The 16,151-nt window shown below is 39.1% G+C and overlaps 1 protein-coding gene across 5 annotated transcripts in view; it reads right to left on the bottom strand.

Moving 5' to 3' along the window:
* LOC122555102 (nectin-1-like) overlaps positions 1 to 15,692 on the bottom strand; it is a 46,060-nt gene extending 30,368 nt beyond the window's left edge. For 2 of the 5 annotated variants that reach the window (XM_043700783.1, XM_043700782.1), the window contains exons 1-4: positions 15,490 to 15,692; positions 8,973 to 9,308; positions 7,026 to 7,358; positions 5,035 to 5,152 (exon numbers count right to left, since the gene is read on the bottom strand). In XM_043700783.1, coding sequence (XP_043556718.1) covers positions 5,035 to 5,152; positions 7,026 to 7,358; positions 8,973 to 9,308; positions 15,490 to 15,532 — 830 coding nt within the window. In that variant the 5' untranslated portion in view covers positions 15,533 to 15,692. Of the gene's footprint in view, positions 1 to 5,034; positions 5,153 to 7,025; positions 7,359 to 8,972; positions 9,309 to 9,413; positions 9,509 to 15,489 lie in introns of all 5 variants that reach the window. The other 3 variants (XM_043700785.1, XM_043700786.1, XM_043700784.1) reach the window with 2 other exon arrangements.
* Positions 15,693 to 16,151: the final 459 nt, after the last annotated feature.

The following is a 16,151-nucleotide window of genomic DNA, read 5'->3' as shown; positions in this document are numbered from 1 at the left end:
CTGTACAACCCCTCTGCTCCATATCATCTGTACAACTCCTCCGCTCCAAATCATCTGTACAACCCCTCTGCTCCAAATCATCTGTACAACCCCTCTGCTCCAAATCATCTGTACAACCCCTCCGCTCCGAATCATTTGTACAACCCCTCTGCTCCAAATCATCTGTTCAACTCCTCCGCTCCAAATCATCTGTACAACTCCTCCGCTCCAAATCATCTGTACAACCCCTCTGCTCCAAATCATCTGTACAACTCCTCCGCTCCAAATCATCTCAACAACCCCTCTGCTCCAAATCATCTGTACAACCCCTCCGCTCCAAATCATCTCAACCAACCCCTCTGCTCCAAATCATTTGTACAACCTTTCTGCTCAAAATCATCTGCAATTTAAACTTCAACTATTTCTTGTTCAAATAGTTATTTGCACAATGCTTGACATGGGCATCAGGTTCCTTGCTTCCAAAACATACAGCTATCCCTTCAAAACACCAGTTTTAGAAAAGTTCTTTCTCAATTCAGTGCACAAGTTTCAGAATCCCAAATGAAAACGACATGGAACAAAAAAACTCAAAGAACTATGGATGCTGGATATCAGAAATTGATCGGAGCACTCAGCAGGTCTGGCAGCATCTGCAGAGTGAAAGCAAAGTTAATATTTTGGGTGTCCTGAAGATGGGTCACTGGACCTGAAACGATAACTTTGCTTTCTCTCTGCAGAAACTGCCAGCCTGCTGAGTGTTTCGAACAATTTCTGATTTTGTTAAAAAAAAGACATGGTTCTTACACAGTGTTGTATGAAGACTTAACATAATTTTCTTCCTCTTTTGAAGCCTTGAAACCAGTCTGGTTTTTTGAAATAATTGCTCCCTGGTGCATTCAATAATTTCTGCACATATGCACTCAGGTCTCTCTGTTCCTGCACCCCATGTAAAATTGTAGCCTTAGTTTATTTTTCTCCCCTTATTCTTCCTACCAAAATTAATCACTTTATATTTCTCTGTATTAAATCTCATCTGTTGTATGTTCACTCAGTCCATAAGCCCTATGTCCTCTTGAGGTTCATTTCTACCCTCCTCACAATTCATAACGCTCTGAAGTTTTTTGAAATCTATACATTTTGAAATTGTGATATGTAACCCAAGTCTAGGCCATTAATATAACATTATTATATTAACTGTGATCCCTTTACTGACCTCTGGGGAACCCCGTTGTACATTTAGCTCTAAATTAGCTCTAATTTTTAGAGACTAAAAATAGTTCAATCTCATGTTGTTCATTTCCTTTCTCTTTTCACAATAATAAAACATATTTTTGAATAACCACTTGAGACACTGCGCTTGCTGGAAGTTAGCAGAAGCCATAGCAGTGCATTTTCGCATGTCAGAGACTTCAAACACTTTGTCTAATTTGACTCTTGCCTAATATCTAAAAATGCTCTTCATGGGCCAAATTTCTAAAGTCCTTCTTTCTAATTTTGCACTCAGGTTTCATACCAAGATTTCAGTGACAAATTGAGTGCAAGTAAATTTTGGCTGAACAGGAATATGAGCACAAGTTTGTGGTACTCCCTGGAAATGGATCTGCAGTCAAGCAGATGAGTGCAGGTTCATAGCTCCTTGAAAGTGGAGCCACAGGTAGATAGGATAATGAAGAAGGCGTTTGGTATGCTTTCCTTTATTGAGTATTGAGTACAAGAGTTGTGAGGTCATGTTGCGGCTGTACAGGACATTGGTTAGGCCACTGTTGGAATATTGCATGCAATTCTGGTCTCCTTCCTATCGGAAAGATGTTGTGAAACTTGAAAGGGTTCAGAAAAGATTTACAAGGATGTTGCCAGGGTTGGAGGATTTGAGCTATAGGGAAACGCTGACCAGGCTGGGGCAATTTCCACTGGAGCATCGGAGGCTGAGGGGTGACCTTAGAGAGGTTTACAAAATTATGAGGGGCATGGATAGGGTAAATAGGCAAAGTATTTTCCCTTGGGTTGGGGAGTCCAGAACTAGAGGGCATAGGTTTAGGGTGAGAGGGAAAGATATAAAAGAGACCTACGGGGCAACGTTTTCACGCAGAGGGTGGTACATATATGGGAAGAGTTGCCAGAGGAAGCAATGGAGGCTGGTACAATTGCAACATTAGCCACTGGGATACATGAACACCAAACAGCCACCAAAAGACATGACCCACTATCACTATTATCCTTACATCCAGACGAAGAAAGACATCATTTTGACTGGAACAACACATCTATCCTAGGACAGGCTAAACAGAGACATGCACTGGAATTCCTAAAAGCCTGGCATACAATCTGGAACTCCATCAATAAACACATCGATTTGGATCCCATTTACCAACCTCTGAGAAAAAGACCCAGAAATGATATCACCCACCGTAACAGACCAAGACACACAAATAGCTAGCGGGACAGAACACCAGTGCTTCTCCGGAAGCTCACTGATGATGTTACCCAGCATGGTGACAAAACATCTGAAAACAAACCTGCCGGCTCAGCGAGCAAACTTCCAACCTGAACCTCAACCTGAGCTACAAATCTTCTCAAAAATCACAGGCATATATATTTTTGTTAGGTTGGGAAATCATGGGTTCTCAAAGATAGTTCCAAATGTAGAATTACAAAAACATTCAGATCAGCCTTGGGTTTTATTGAATTGCAGAGCTGGGGCTAAATGCTCTGTTACTGTTCCTATTTCTTATGTTTGTGTGTTTGTAAAAATGATACAGTAAATGTAATTCAAAAATGAGGATTACTACATTAGAAATTATACATTATGAATTTCCAGAGTCGAAGAGTGTAGTGTTGGAAAAGTATAGCTAGTCAGGCAGTATCTGAGGAGCAGGAAAGTCGATGCCAGAAGCACAAGCTTTTCATCAGGAATGATGGATGCTGACTGACCAGCTGTGCTTTTGCAGTACTACACTCTTCGACTCTGATCTCTAGCATCTGCAGTCCTCACTTTCTTCATTATGAATTTCCATACTAAGTAATGTAATTATGTAGGGGAATGCAGTGTACTGCTATTCATTCGACTAGTTCCTGCAGGTTTGATATATAAAATGCTCCCATAACACAAATCATTTGTATGATTCACAAAAATTCCTGAAAGGTTCAGGTATTCACATCCTTAGAAAAATATAACTATTTTATTTAGTTTGGGGAACTGCTTCATTTGAGGTTATTGAAGCTACAGGTTGCAAAATAAAGTCCATATGACCATTATGGGTCACTATTGGCAGCTAAATATTCAGGATCATTAAAATACACATAAGCAAGGTTGTACAATTGCTGTACATTTCTTTAAAATATAGTTCTGAAATACTTGGCATATGCCAAATGATATGAATATAATGGCAATGATATTTAATAGTCTAAATATTTGAGGGATTTGAAAGGAAAAATAATTAATCAATATTATCCCACTTTAAATTCCAAAATATGCACACTTGGATTCTTGGCATTCACAAAGTAACTAATTTAAATTCAGAAGAAACCTAACTAGCCTTTTAGACTCAGAGTTACATTTGCCTTCCCAGGACTTGTGTTGTGTTTCTAGAGTGTTAGCACCTCCACGCTCCAAAGCAAGTCTGCACCCACTCGTGTCAACCCAACCAACTCTGTAAGGGTATTCGATTGATGCACAGTGCAACCTGCCCAATGAAATGCTGACACCTGCTATCATTCATGTACATCTGTTCAGCCTTCTCTAGGGCATTCTGCACCACACACCCACTTGTCACTAGCAATGTAAATAAGCAGCAGGTGATAGGAAGTAAGAGTTGGCCTATTTACAAAACTGCTAACTATGTAATTATGTTCAGAATGGCCTTTTTATCTTGAAAATGGTAATCTTGACCCCAAACCCTTCACTCAACACTAACCACCAATCCGTGCTCCACAAACCCCACAATAAGGATCCTAATGTTTTACATCTTATGCACCATCCTCTTCTGAGACCTAAGAAGCTCTGAGATTTCAAGATAAGCTGAATACCCTAATGGAACGAGCAAACAAACAAAATGGATTAGTATATGGAATTCAGCTCAATTAAGTCTAGGAAAAGAATAAAGGGTCCACATATGGACTCAATGAAAGGCACTGCAATGGCTTTAAGAATATCTGCACATCATTGTGCAATTCTATCACAACTGGCTTAAAACGCTCAAACCTAAGGAAAGCTTAAGTCAATTCTACCACAGAGCCCTCCGTAGTTTCTATATAAGTGGAATCTGCAAAACAAACACAGACCAAATGATTCTTGTTGATTTCCCAGGGCTACTCACATACATTTTGTGGGATTTCAGAGAGACCTCTGAGTTAAAATGTCTCAAGCCATATTTCTGAAGCAGTGAGTTAGTCTTCTAATTCATCTCATTACCTGGAATAAAACTTAGCAACTAGAATTTTCCTAAATTTAAGGTTGATTTTAACATGTACTCAAACAACATTAATATTGTAAAATACTAGCCCTGAATTTGCTGAAAGAGTTATTGCAAGTTTAAAGTGCAATCATTCTTAGTGTATAAATAACCCAACAATTCATAGTGAGGAAGATTGCCTTGATTTGCAAATTGCCAGGAAGATTTGTGCCAGTCTGCCATTAATCTTGTAAAATGGACAATTTCCTAGTGATCTGGGGCTGGTACATAACAGTAAGACCCTTTTTAATAATGAGATTTATGTTCCTGCATTGTCACTTGATCTCTCTCAACCCAGAAAGAAACAACTGAAATTGAGAGTTTCATTCCTGCAGGTTCTTGTTCCTGTTTGAACTGTTTTCACCTGATTTATTTCTGTCATTTGTTTCTTTCCCTCTCCTTACATTTCTCCAAAGAGATCCGCTGTCGGTCCTGTCATTCATGAAAGTCACCAGATGCCTGGTTACCAATGACAGATCACACTTTCACCAGTTCTTGGGCAAAAAAATATTTTGAGCTGAGGACCAAGGGAAACAAAAATCTAATAGACTGCACAACACTCTCCTTTTCCAGAAAATTGTGTAAATCGATGAAGTTACCTTACCTTAGCTGGCATCTTATCTTTTTGTAGCAGTGGCAACTGAACACAAATACAACTGTCAGAATTGCTACCAGTACAACAACAATCCAAATATAGTGATGGGAGTTAATTGATATGTGTGCTGCAGGGAGAAAAAAAGGAAAATATAAGTGGCATAGTTGAAAATTGGAATTAAATACTCAGGGAATGGGAGACCAGTGCATACCTTGCATTTTCTTGCATACCTCATCTATCAGAAACTTTACTGACGAGTCTGCTGGGAGCAGATTACAGATGGGGAGGAAGCCCCTTATATCACCTGACATGGGCCTCAGGTGAGGTTTCTCCACCCTGGATCCTCCTTCCATGCCTGACATTGCCATTACGACCCCTCTACCCATCATGTCCAGGTTTGCCATTCTGTATGTTGTGTTGTGTCTTACGGTCAGTATACTTCAAAGAGAGATACTCATGATATCATAATGAATGCATGATAACATGATAGCATCAAAGTGTGAGACCCAAGGTTATAAGAATCTCAGATTCCCTCTTATCCTGGGAATCATTTCCAGTATAGCATGCTATGCTGTTTCCTCTTTAACATAATAGTTTAATATGAGTCCAAACTGATGTGCCCGTGAATGTAATATTTGTATATATTCTGGACGTAAGTTTGCTTGTTGAGCTGCAAGGTTCATTTTCAGACATTTCGCCACCATACTAGATAACATCATGTGTGAGCTTCTGGTGTTTATATAGATGAGTTGAAATAAACTATTGTTGGATTATTCAAAACCACAGTATCTACATCTATTTTCAAGTGTTACAAGAGTTAACATTAGCATTCCCACATCAGGTAAAATACCCTGTCGGAGGCAAAACCCAAATAAATGTCCTGGCAACAAGACTCCACATTTTGGGTTCCAGCATTTTAAATTGGAGGACTGCCTGTATTCCCACCATTGATAACCACTATTGGTGGTGTTGAAGTACCAACAGAGCTGCCAACCAATCAGATTGAGTCACAGTTTTGAAGTGGCAATTCTACCTGAGTAAAAGGTGGGTATTCCACCTCCAGCCAATTGAACTCCTGTGTGTTAAATGACTATGGGACGTCCTGATCAATGGGAATGCATTACATTCTCTGCTGAATCTTTGATGGCACAGGAAACCATGCCATCTGAAAATTCCTGCTCATTGTGTGTTATTTTTCTTCTTGTAGTATTATTGGCTATGAATTTGGATCAGATAATCCTGGTTTCAAGTTAGTCATTCAGCAATTTTAACATGTAAATATTGTTCCAGAAATCATTTTTTTAAAAATGGAAATCATTTTTTCCCACCACCTATATCTACATTTTGGTTTAAATTTTACAAAGAAATTACTTCATCGTGAGACAAAAGAAAATAATGAAAAATCTATCTCCTCTTTAAGTGAATTTTGCATGCAGTGTACTGTAATATTGCCAAGATACTGGTGCCAGCAGCAGGGAAAAGTTTAAAATATGTCACGGGCCAATTTCCTGCTTTGTCTAGGAGAAACAAAGGAAGCTTGACTTATGTCAATCACATTTCAGGTTTCCTCATGTATAAAGTAGTGATCAGAAAATGCAGATTGTGGAAACCCTGAGAAAGGGAAGTACCTGGAGTAAGAGAGAATATGAGAAGCAAGGTGTTAAATTAAAGTGCAAAACCTTGAAGTTTATAAACTCTGGATTATTACCTGAACTTCCTGTAAATTAGCATAGAGTACATGAAATTGAGAAGTGAATGCGTGGCTCAAAGACTGGTCTGGGAGAAGTCATTAAATATTTTTATGGCAGAATGGAAGATAGAGTACTGACGTAAGGTCAACAATGTGAATTGTAAACTCTAAATCACATCCTACATAGACAACTTCTGATCTGCTAAATATTTACAGTAATTTTGTTTTTTATTTAACTTATTGATACTGTAATGAAGTTCACTTCCCTGGATTCAAGCTTTTTAATATACTTATTTATAGTCAGTCTTACCACGCAGAGTGAGGCATGTCTTCCCAATGTTTTGGCCAGTTCTCGTTGTATTAAAGATACAGTGATAACATCCTTCATCTTCAAGCCTTACCCCAGACAGTATAATGGTAGATACTTGTACCTTTGTTGGCTTGAAAACAGCTCTACCACTAAATGGCACAGAAAAATTGCCTCCATTTGTTTCACTAAATGTAGCAATATTATCCTCCGATTGGCCATTTAACTTCTGCCAAGTGACCTGTTGAATATCTTTTGAATATGAAGTACAGCTGAAGGTTACATTTCCACCTAAAACTGCTGTGATATTCTGTGTCTCCACATTTACATCCTTTTCTGTGAAATCGAAAGAAAAAGTAAACCGTATAAATTGTTACATAATAATTTTCAGCAAAGTATTTATCCCTGAAACATTTTGAGGTTTTCATACTGCACCGGACAATTATATCAGTGGGTCTCAGCTGGGGCATGCTCACCTCTGAGTCAGAGTGGGTTCAAGTTGCATTCTGGAGACTGACTCTGCCCCTGTCAGTTGTGTACTGAGAGACTACTGCACTATTGGAGGTGCTGTCTTTCAGGAAAGATGCTAGATACTGGCATCATCTACCTTTTCTGTAGAAAATAAGAACACTATGATGCTTGATGAAGAATGGGGAGGTTTACCATCCGGTCAATATTAATGCATCTGCCAACTACATTAGAACAGATTATTTATTCATCCATTTTCTCAATTCACGACAGGCAAACCAAAAGGTTTTACATTCTGTTAGATGCTATTACCAAAGCCTTTGCTTCTTTTTCTGAATATAGTCAGAAGGAATAAGAGTATTGAACATCATCTTCAGTGGGAAGATTACCTTATCCATTGTGTATGACTGCCATCTCCACTATCCTGTTGGCCACATTTTGATTAAAAACAAGGCTCAATTATATTTGGCTTTCTTGTTGTGCAAGGATTATTTTAAGGCCCATGTACTTGAAGTATCATCCACTTTCCTAAATTCTGTGCATTTTTCAGCATTTTGTGGTCCCACATTACTGCATTATAATTAATCCAATTATTCTTTCAATTCAAACTACAATGCCTTAAGGTCTGTAATATTATTTCTGGCCAGATTTAGCAGCAATATGGCAAAGAAAAACTGATAGAAAATTAAATAATAAATTTAATATGTTTCCCCTAAGTTTCTGTGGTACTTTCCAATTCCTACCAAAAATTTCAGGAAAAATATTGACACTGATTTTTGTGGTAATTCGGCTGTTGCTTGTTAAGAGTTTGTTAGTGAGCTGTGACAGAAATATCTGGTATTATTCTGATGCTTTTAAAGTGTGTGTTTCTTAACATGTTCTCTGGGACAGAAATGCAAAACAGCCTGCTTACATTGATGAGCAGAAACTGAACTGTGATGAACCTCTGATTCACTGCTCAGATATATTTCCTTTTAGCAAATTAGATATTTCAACTTCTAAATCGTAAATCATTATAATTAAGCTGGAATCAAGACATTAACATTTATACAACTTTCAATGGAAATAGACAATGTATGCAACTTTCAAGACTTAAAACATGCTTTACATTGTAAGGTTTAAACTATTTCAAGGGAAAAAGTAAGATAGGCATAAATAGATTACTGAATTCAAACAGGAAGCAAGTTTCATGTAATTTTACTTTGTCCACATGTGATAGTGGATATGTGGGACAAAGAAATTAAGAATTTCAGGTCAATAATTGCAATTAAAAAGAAAATGAATCAGTTAAATGTTGAGAGAATTGAAGAGACAGTAATAGATCTATTCAATTCACAAAGGGGAGAAAGTGTGATCTTGGTTGTTGAATGAGAAAATCCTGACTGATGTAGTCATCTATGGACTGTGAAAGGAGATGGTTTGGTGCACAGACAATCGTTTTGATTTCAAGCTTTCTCATATTCTTATCTGTGTTAGTCTTACCAACCACAATCAGGCAGGTTGTCCCAGTCTTATGGCCAGCAAGGAATGTAGTGAAAATACATTTATAACATCCTTCATCTTCAAACATCACTCCAGACACTGCAAGGGTGGACACTTGCAGCTTTGATTGTATGAAGGCAGCTCTATCACTAAACGACTCAAGTATATAAGCTCCATTTTTTTCACTAAATGTGGCAATATTATCCTTAGATTGACCGCGTAACCTTTGCCAGGTGACTTGTACAATGTCTTTAAAATGTGAAGTGCAGTTGAAGGTAACATTTCCACCTAAAAGTGCTGTCACAGTCTTCTCGGTCTCCACATTTGGAGGATTTCCTGTGAATGCAAGAAAAATATAGCAAAACACATCAATACTTCCATAGCATCTGTGGAGTTTCAATACTAAATTATTTAGTGGTTTTCAAATTGTAGTGAACCAACCATGGCTCAGCAATCTCATGTTGGAGTCAAAAGAGATGATAAATCAATGCAAGCTTCCATCTGCCCTCTCAGGTAATATAAGCGATGTCAGAGCACTATTTGTAAAAGATCAAACAGGTTAGCCTGTGTCCAGGATAATATTGATCCTTCAAATAATATAGAACCATAGAATCCCTGCAGTGCAGGAAGGGGCCATTTGACCCAACAAATCAAAGAGTATCCCAGTATTTACCATGGCTAACTCAACTTGTCTACACATTCCTAGACACCAAAGGGCAATTTAGGGTGACCAATCCACTTAATCTGCACATCTTTGGATTGTGGGAAGAAACCAGAGCGCTGGAGGAAACTCACACAGTGAGGAATCAAACCCAGGTCCCTGGTGGTGTGAGGCAGCAGTGCAAATCATTGAGCCACCATGCCACCCCCATATCATTGAAACAGATTAGCTAACCATTATTGAATTACTGTTTGGAGGATATTTGTTTGCATAAATTGCCTGTTGCATTTCCTACTTTACAACAGTTAATATATTCAACTACTCTTAACTGACTGTAAAGCACTTGGAAAATTCTGAAATCCTGAAGTAATTTATATTAATGACAACGCACATTAAAATTTTACTCAAATTATTATATCTAAACAAACTGTTTCTTCAAACATTATTAGATTCTGGTGTATCAGCTGGAAAATATTTGCTTTGTGCTTACATGTGAGCTTGAAAAAATTGCATCTGGCTGTTTAGATAACTCACTGTCATTCACAACAAATGACATTGGAAATTATTTAATTCATGTAAGCACAGTCTATGTTCCGAGCTGAACTATTCGCGCAGAAACCATATAGAAGGTTTCTGATTCAAAGTAACAACTTTGATTGATACCTTCACTAGACAACTACCATACATAACCAGGAACAAATAATTCTTAGTTCAAGTGTTAGAATCTTGTCCAGTTAGGACACAGGGCCTTGGATTATCTTCCAGCACCAGTGTTAGAGCAGCTCACTTGATCCCCTGGTATTAGCAGAAACCCGAACTGTTTGGGGTTCAACTCACATGCACAGAAGACTTTCAGCAAAATTAACACTATTAGGAAGGAGTCTACCATTAGCTGGGCTTGAAATTCCAGCTGCACTGTGGAAAAGATGGCTAGGTTGTTATTGCAGCAAAAATCCTCTGCAAATTAAGGAAAGTAATGAGCCAAATAGGGTTCTCAATAAGATTGGCTATATTCCTATAGGTTCCATTGCTTGATCTTCCATGCCCAATCAAACAGCCCATTTTCTCCATCTCAAAAAGTTTTGGAACTAGTACATTCATGTTCTTCAGGACAATTTGTTTTACATCTATGATTAACAACCCCACCCCTCCCACCACTCAAGGCTTCTCTGAGCAATGTTATGGAGATTATTTTTAATTTCTAGACATTTCAGATCAATCCTGGAAGATTGGTGTTATGTTATTTTTCTTATTGTAAATGTATCAAGCATACACAACTGCTTATCTGGACTCCTGTGGCTTGCAAGCTGATTACAAGATGATGTGACAAAAATCCTGCCTTGTATCAAGGTTGTAGTGATTGCCAGTAGTGTAAGAAATGAACCCTTAAGAATGTACATACATGATTTCACGACAATCAGAGACTGCAATGGAGGATATCATATTGGACTCTGGGTACTAACCACTGATGGCTTGTGCTTGGTCTAGTTCACTGTCACTTTTCATCCCGAGTCTAAGAGCCTGTCTAATTAATAGTGTTAGAGGGTAGACACTAGACTCTGAAGGAGAAGAGGCACTTGTCTTGCATAGTGTAATTTATTGCATGATAGCAATACATATACTTAAATTCTAGTTAGGCATAATTATAAATATCAGGAGCCTGAGATGATGACTCATCTATCCCCATTGGGGTCTTGTGCAAGATTATCTGATCTTCTACTCAAAAGATTGTTGCACTGTGAGATTAGTTGGGATGAATGCAACATCAACATTAAAACAGTGGATAGTATAAAGACCTTGCATTGGATGATTGGTAAATAACCTTGCTTTAGCAATCCAGTACATGGTTTGAATATCTTTACTCAGACTCTAATCTGGCAATACTCTATTGTGTTTTTCCTTGCTTTTTCTCTTCTTTCAGACCATATCACCAAGATCCACAGACTACATCCCCTCCATTATCCAATTTTTTTTTCTGCATTTATTGACTTTAACACAAGGTTTATGTTGCTGTATGCGAATAAAACAAATTGCATGGAGCAAAACAAAAACGCCATGACTGGCAGAATTTATGGCCCATTGCCCAGGTACAACACACTTGAACTCATGTTTAATTCCAGAAAACACATAGTTAATGGGGAGTGTTGTTGAATAGAGAGACCTAGGGGTTCAGATAACTACTTCCTTGAAGATTGTGTCAGAAGTAGACAGGGTCATAAAGAAGGCATTTGGCACGCTTGCCTTCATTGATCTGAGTACAGAAATTGGGATATCATGTTGTGGTTGTACAGGACATTGGTGAAGCCACTTTTGGAGTACTGTGTATAGTTTTGGTCACCATGCTATGGGAAGGATATTATTAAATTGGAGAGAGTGCAGAGCATTTGAGTTGTAAGGAGAGGCTGGATTGGCTGGGACCATTTTCACTAGAGCATAGAAGCTTGAGGGGTGACCTTATAAAGGTTTATAAAATCATGAGGGATATAGATAAGATGAAGAACAATGGTCTTTTCCTTACGGCAGGGGAGTTCAAAACTATAATTTTAAGGTGAGAGGAGAAACATTTTAAAAGGATTTGAGGGGCAACATTTTCACACAGAAGATGGTGCGTATGCAGAATAACTGCAGAGGAAGTGGTAGATGCAGGTACAGTTATGACATTTAAAAGACATTTGGACAGGTCCATGAAAGGGGATGTTTAAAGGGATATGGGTCAAACACAGGAAAATGGGACTAGTTTAGTTTGGGAAGCTTAGTTGTCATGAATGAGTTGGACTAAAGGGTCTGTTTCTGTCTTGTATGAGGCTATAAATCCATAATGTTATGTTTCAGGGAAGCATATACCATAAGACCATAAGATATAGGAGCAGAATTAGGCCATTTGGCCCACTGAATCCACTCGACAATTCAATCATGGCTGATATGTTTCTCAAACCCACTCTCTTGCCTTCTCCCCAGTAACTCTTGATCCCCTTACTAATCAAGAACCTATATATCTATCTATCTCTGTCTTAAAGACACTCAATGAGCTTGTCCTTCACAGCCTTTTGTAGCATTAAGTTCTACAGATTCACAAGCCTCAGATGAAGAAATTCTTCTTAATCTTTCACATTGAGGCTGTGCCCTCAAATTTTCTCCACTTGCACTCTATCCAGCCTCTCATATTCTGTAAATCTCAATGAGATGCTCCCTCATCTTTCTAAACTCCATCAAATATAGACGCAGAGTTCTCAACTGCTCCTCATATGACAAGCCCTTTATCCCAGGATGATTCTTGTGAACCTCCTCTTGACTCTTCCAAGGCCAGTACATCCTTGCTTATGCATGGCTCCAAAACTGCTCAGAATGTGCCAAATACAGCTTTATACAGCCTCAGAAGACTATCCGTTCTCTTGTAGTCTATCCTAAGACAAAGTCCCTTTGTGCTTCAGATTTCCAAAGCTTTTCTCCATTTAGAAAACAGTCTACGTCTCTATTCTTCCTACCAAGGTGCATGACCTCACACATTTCCTCCATTGTATTCCAATATATATGGAATGTTCCAGAGTACTTCCTTCCAAGCAAATTCAAATGTATCCTGTTCTGTGAATATAGAAAGCAAAAAGCACTGGATTTTGCTCAGTAGGACCTTAAGGAGTCTCTTAAAATTAACTTTTGTTTGGATACAAGTATGCCACTAGGTACATTTTTAAAATGTTTAATTTTTATAAAGCTTTGTAAGGAATCATACACTAAGCTATAACAGCATATAGGTTCCACACGTCTTTCAAATGTCAAATTGTGTTACAGCTGATAGATTGACACAATTGAGTGTTTTTAAAATTACATCATAAAGTATTTCCTGATGACAATTTTTTTTGACATATGTTTCACTTGATGGCAGCCAAGCAAGCAAGAGCAGAAACTATTAAAAGATTCTCAAAATGGGCAGAAGTGGCTCCCTGGATCATCTATTGCTCTGCCCTATGACAATGGCATAATTCAGATGGAATGCTACTGGGACATCATCAGCATACAGCAACTCCCTGAAAGGCTCACAGTGGACCTTTCCTCTTGTAGAAATTAAGGACTGCAGATGCTGGAGAGTCAGAGTCAAGAAGTGTGGCACTGGACAAGCACAGGCCAGGCAGCATCCGAGGAGTAGGAGAGTCAACATTTCAGGCATAAGCTCTTCATCAGGAATGTGCAAGACGAAGGAGGCAGAGAGGTAAATGGGGGATGGGGTGGGGGTGGGGCTGGGGGGGGAAGTAGCTGGGAAGGTGATAGTTGGATGCAGATGGGGGGTAATTGTGATAGGTCAGTGGGGAGGGTGGAGGGGATAGGTGAGAAGGAAGATGGGCAAGTGGAACACGTCAAGAGGACGGTGCTGAGGTTGAGAGTTGGATCTGGAATGAGATGTGGAAGGGGAGATTTGGAAACTAATGAAATCAATGTTGATGCCATTTGGTTGGAGGGTCCCGAGGTGGAAGATGAGGCGTTCTTCCTTCAGTCGTTTGGTAGGTTGGATTTAGTGATGGAAGAAGCCCAGGACTTGCACATCCTGTGAAAGGGAGAATTGAAATGTCCGGCCACAGGGCAGAGGGGTTGTTTGGTGCATGTGTCCCAGAAATGTTCCCTGAAATGCTTCACGAGTTGGCGTCCTGTCTCCCCAATGTAGAGGAGACTACATTGACAGTTCTCTAGGATACACACACCAAACAGCCCCACCGCCTTGTGGCTGACCACGTCAACTCCACCCCCCACCTGCTATGTTTTTCCAGCACCACACTTTTTGACCCTTCTTCTTGGATCCTAGGTGAACAAGGCTGAACAATTTTCTATCATTCTGGTATTTATATAGACACCCTCTGAAGGTGATGGCATATGACAACTCTAACAATAACAAAAGAATATACCAAAGATCATTGGTGTCAGACCTTAACATTGTTTGACCCCATTTCAGATTTAAAAGGATTCTGATGTTATCCTAAGCTGACTATTCTCATCATATTTTCATAAAATAACACTGAGCAGCTTCAGCAGACAAAATATTTTGTTCAGCAGCTTAAATAGTTCTCCTTTGTTTACATGGTCAAATAATGGCATGAGAAAAAACAAATCAGGGATGCTCAAGAGATTAGCATTAGCCTCTCTGAATGACACTATTTCTGAAAGAGCATTTGCAGCCATGGAGTTCTGTACTGGTACACTGTTTTGCATGGCAGGGTACAATGATTGTGTTCATTGTGTTCTGCAGCTGACTGAGAATCCCTCTGATTCTTACCGCCTGCGACTGGTATGTGTTATAAGCGTTCACAAGTTGAAACTCAATCTGCTTGGAAAAGAATCTCAATCTAGTAGGAATTGTACGTGAAGCTTCTGACTCCTAAATAGGGAGGTTACAGAACAAGGGCTGTTTGAACAAAAGTTATTCCTCATATAAGATTGCATTTCACCGAAGTTTTCATACAGGGCTTAGGCAAGAACAACCGCTAGTACAGCGAATGGATAGATTGCAATGTCCTGCTCGTCCTACTCTAATGTTAAAATGCTCCACTTTTGAAAATAAGCTCAGGTCGTCATGACAACATTCAATACATACATTTTCGTAATTTTAATGTAACTATTCATCCCCATTATTACAGCAATTTTTACAACTTAACTCATGTTAATTTACCAAGTACGACCTTTCGTTTTCACCCTATGGAAGCATTTGCTTGCTCCATCAACTAGAACAAAGTTTTCTGCAATTGTTTTTCTGCAATAAGATCTCATTCAATCACTAGAACCTGACTTTTCAAAACAGAGATAGATGGTCTCATGCATCGTTTTGAACTGTTCAAAAATATATATCCGTTTAAAATAGAGAAGTCTCACCGTCTATAACAGTAACCAGTAGTCCGACGATAAAAAGTTTCATCTGCAAACGTTCGCCCAGCTCCAAGAAGGAATTTTCAGGGAACAGCAACAACAAACATTAATGAATCAGGGGTTCTATACTGGAGAGTCCCAACTTGGTGAAAACAATACCAAAGGCGTTCTTTCTGTTTCATATACTGTATTCGCTATGCTTCAGTAACCCCTCTGCGTTGGAGGAAATAACGCTATCATGTGCACGACTGTTTGATTTAAATTATAGCAGCTGGATTTAACCAAATAGTTCACATGTCTTCCAGGAGGGGGCGAGGTTGGTCAGCTGCCGAGTCAGGAAGAGGGAAGAGAAGTTCCGCGTACCTGTTAAACTGCTGGTTCTTATGTTAAGATGAACGCCGAAGGAAACTCAATAATACAATGAAAGCTTTTCTGATGAAGGGCTTTTGCCCGAAACGTCGATTTCCCTGCTTCTCGGATGCTGCCTGAACTGCTGTGCTTTTCCAGCACCAACCTGAATCTTGTCTCTGACCTCCAGCATCTGCAGTCCTCACTTTCGCCCTGATAAACAGTTTTTGTCAGCCTCGGGCAGTTTCAACGCAGACTAGTCCAGTCAACGATGAAGTTCGCTGTGTTTATGGCCAGGGTCAAAGATGCTCACTTCAGTC

This window comes from Chiloscyllium plagiosum, chromosome 12 (genome assembly GCF_004010195.1).
Source record: "Chiloscyllium plagiosum isolate BGI_BamShark_2017 chromosome 12, ASM401019v2, whole genome shotgun sequence".
NCBI classification, from domain to species: Eukaryota; Metazoa; Chordata; class Chondrichthyes; order Orectolobiformes; family Hemiscylliidae; genus Chiloscyllium; species Chiloscyllium plagiosum.
The sequence above is the reverse complement of the archived record's forward strand: the minus strand, read 5'-3'. Positions and strand labels throughout refer to the sequence as shown.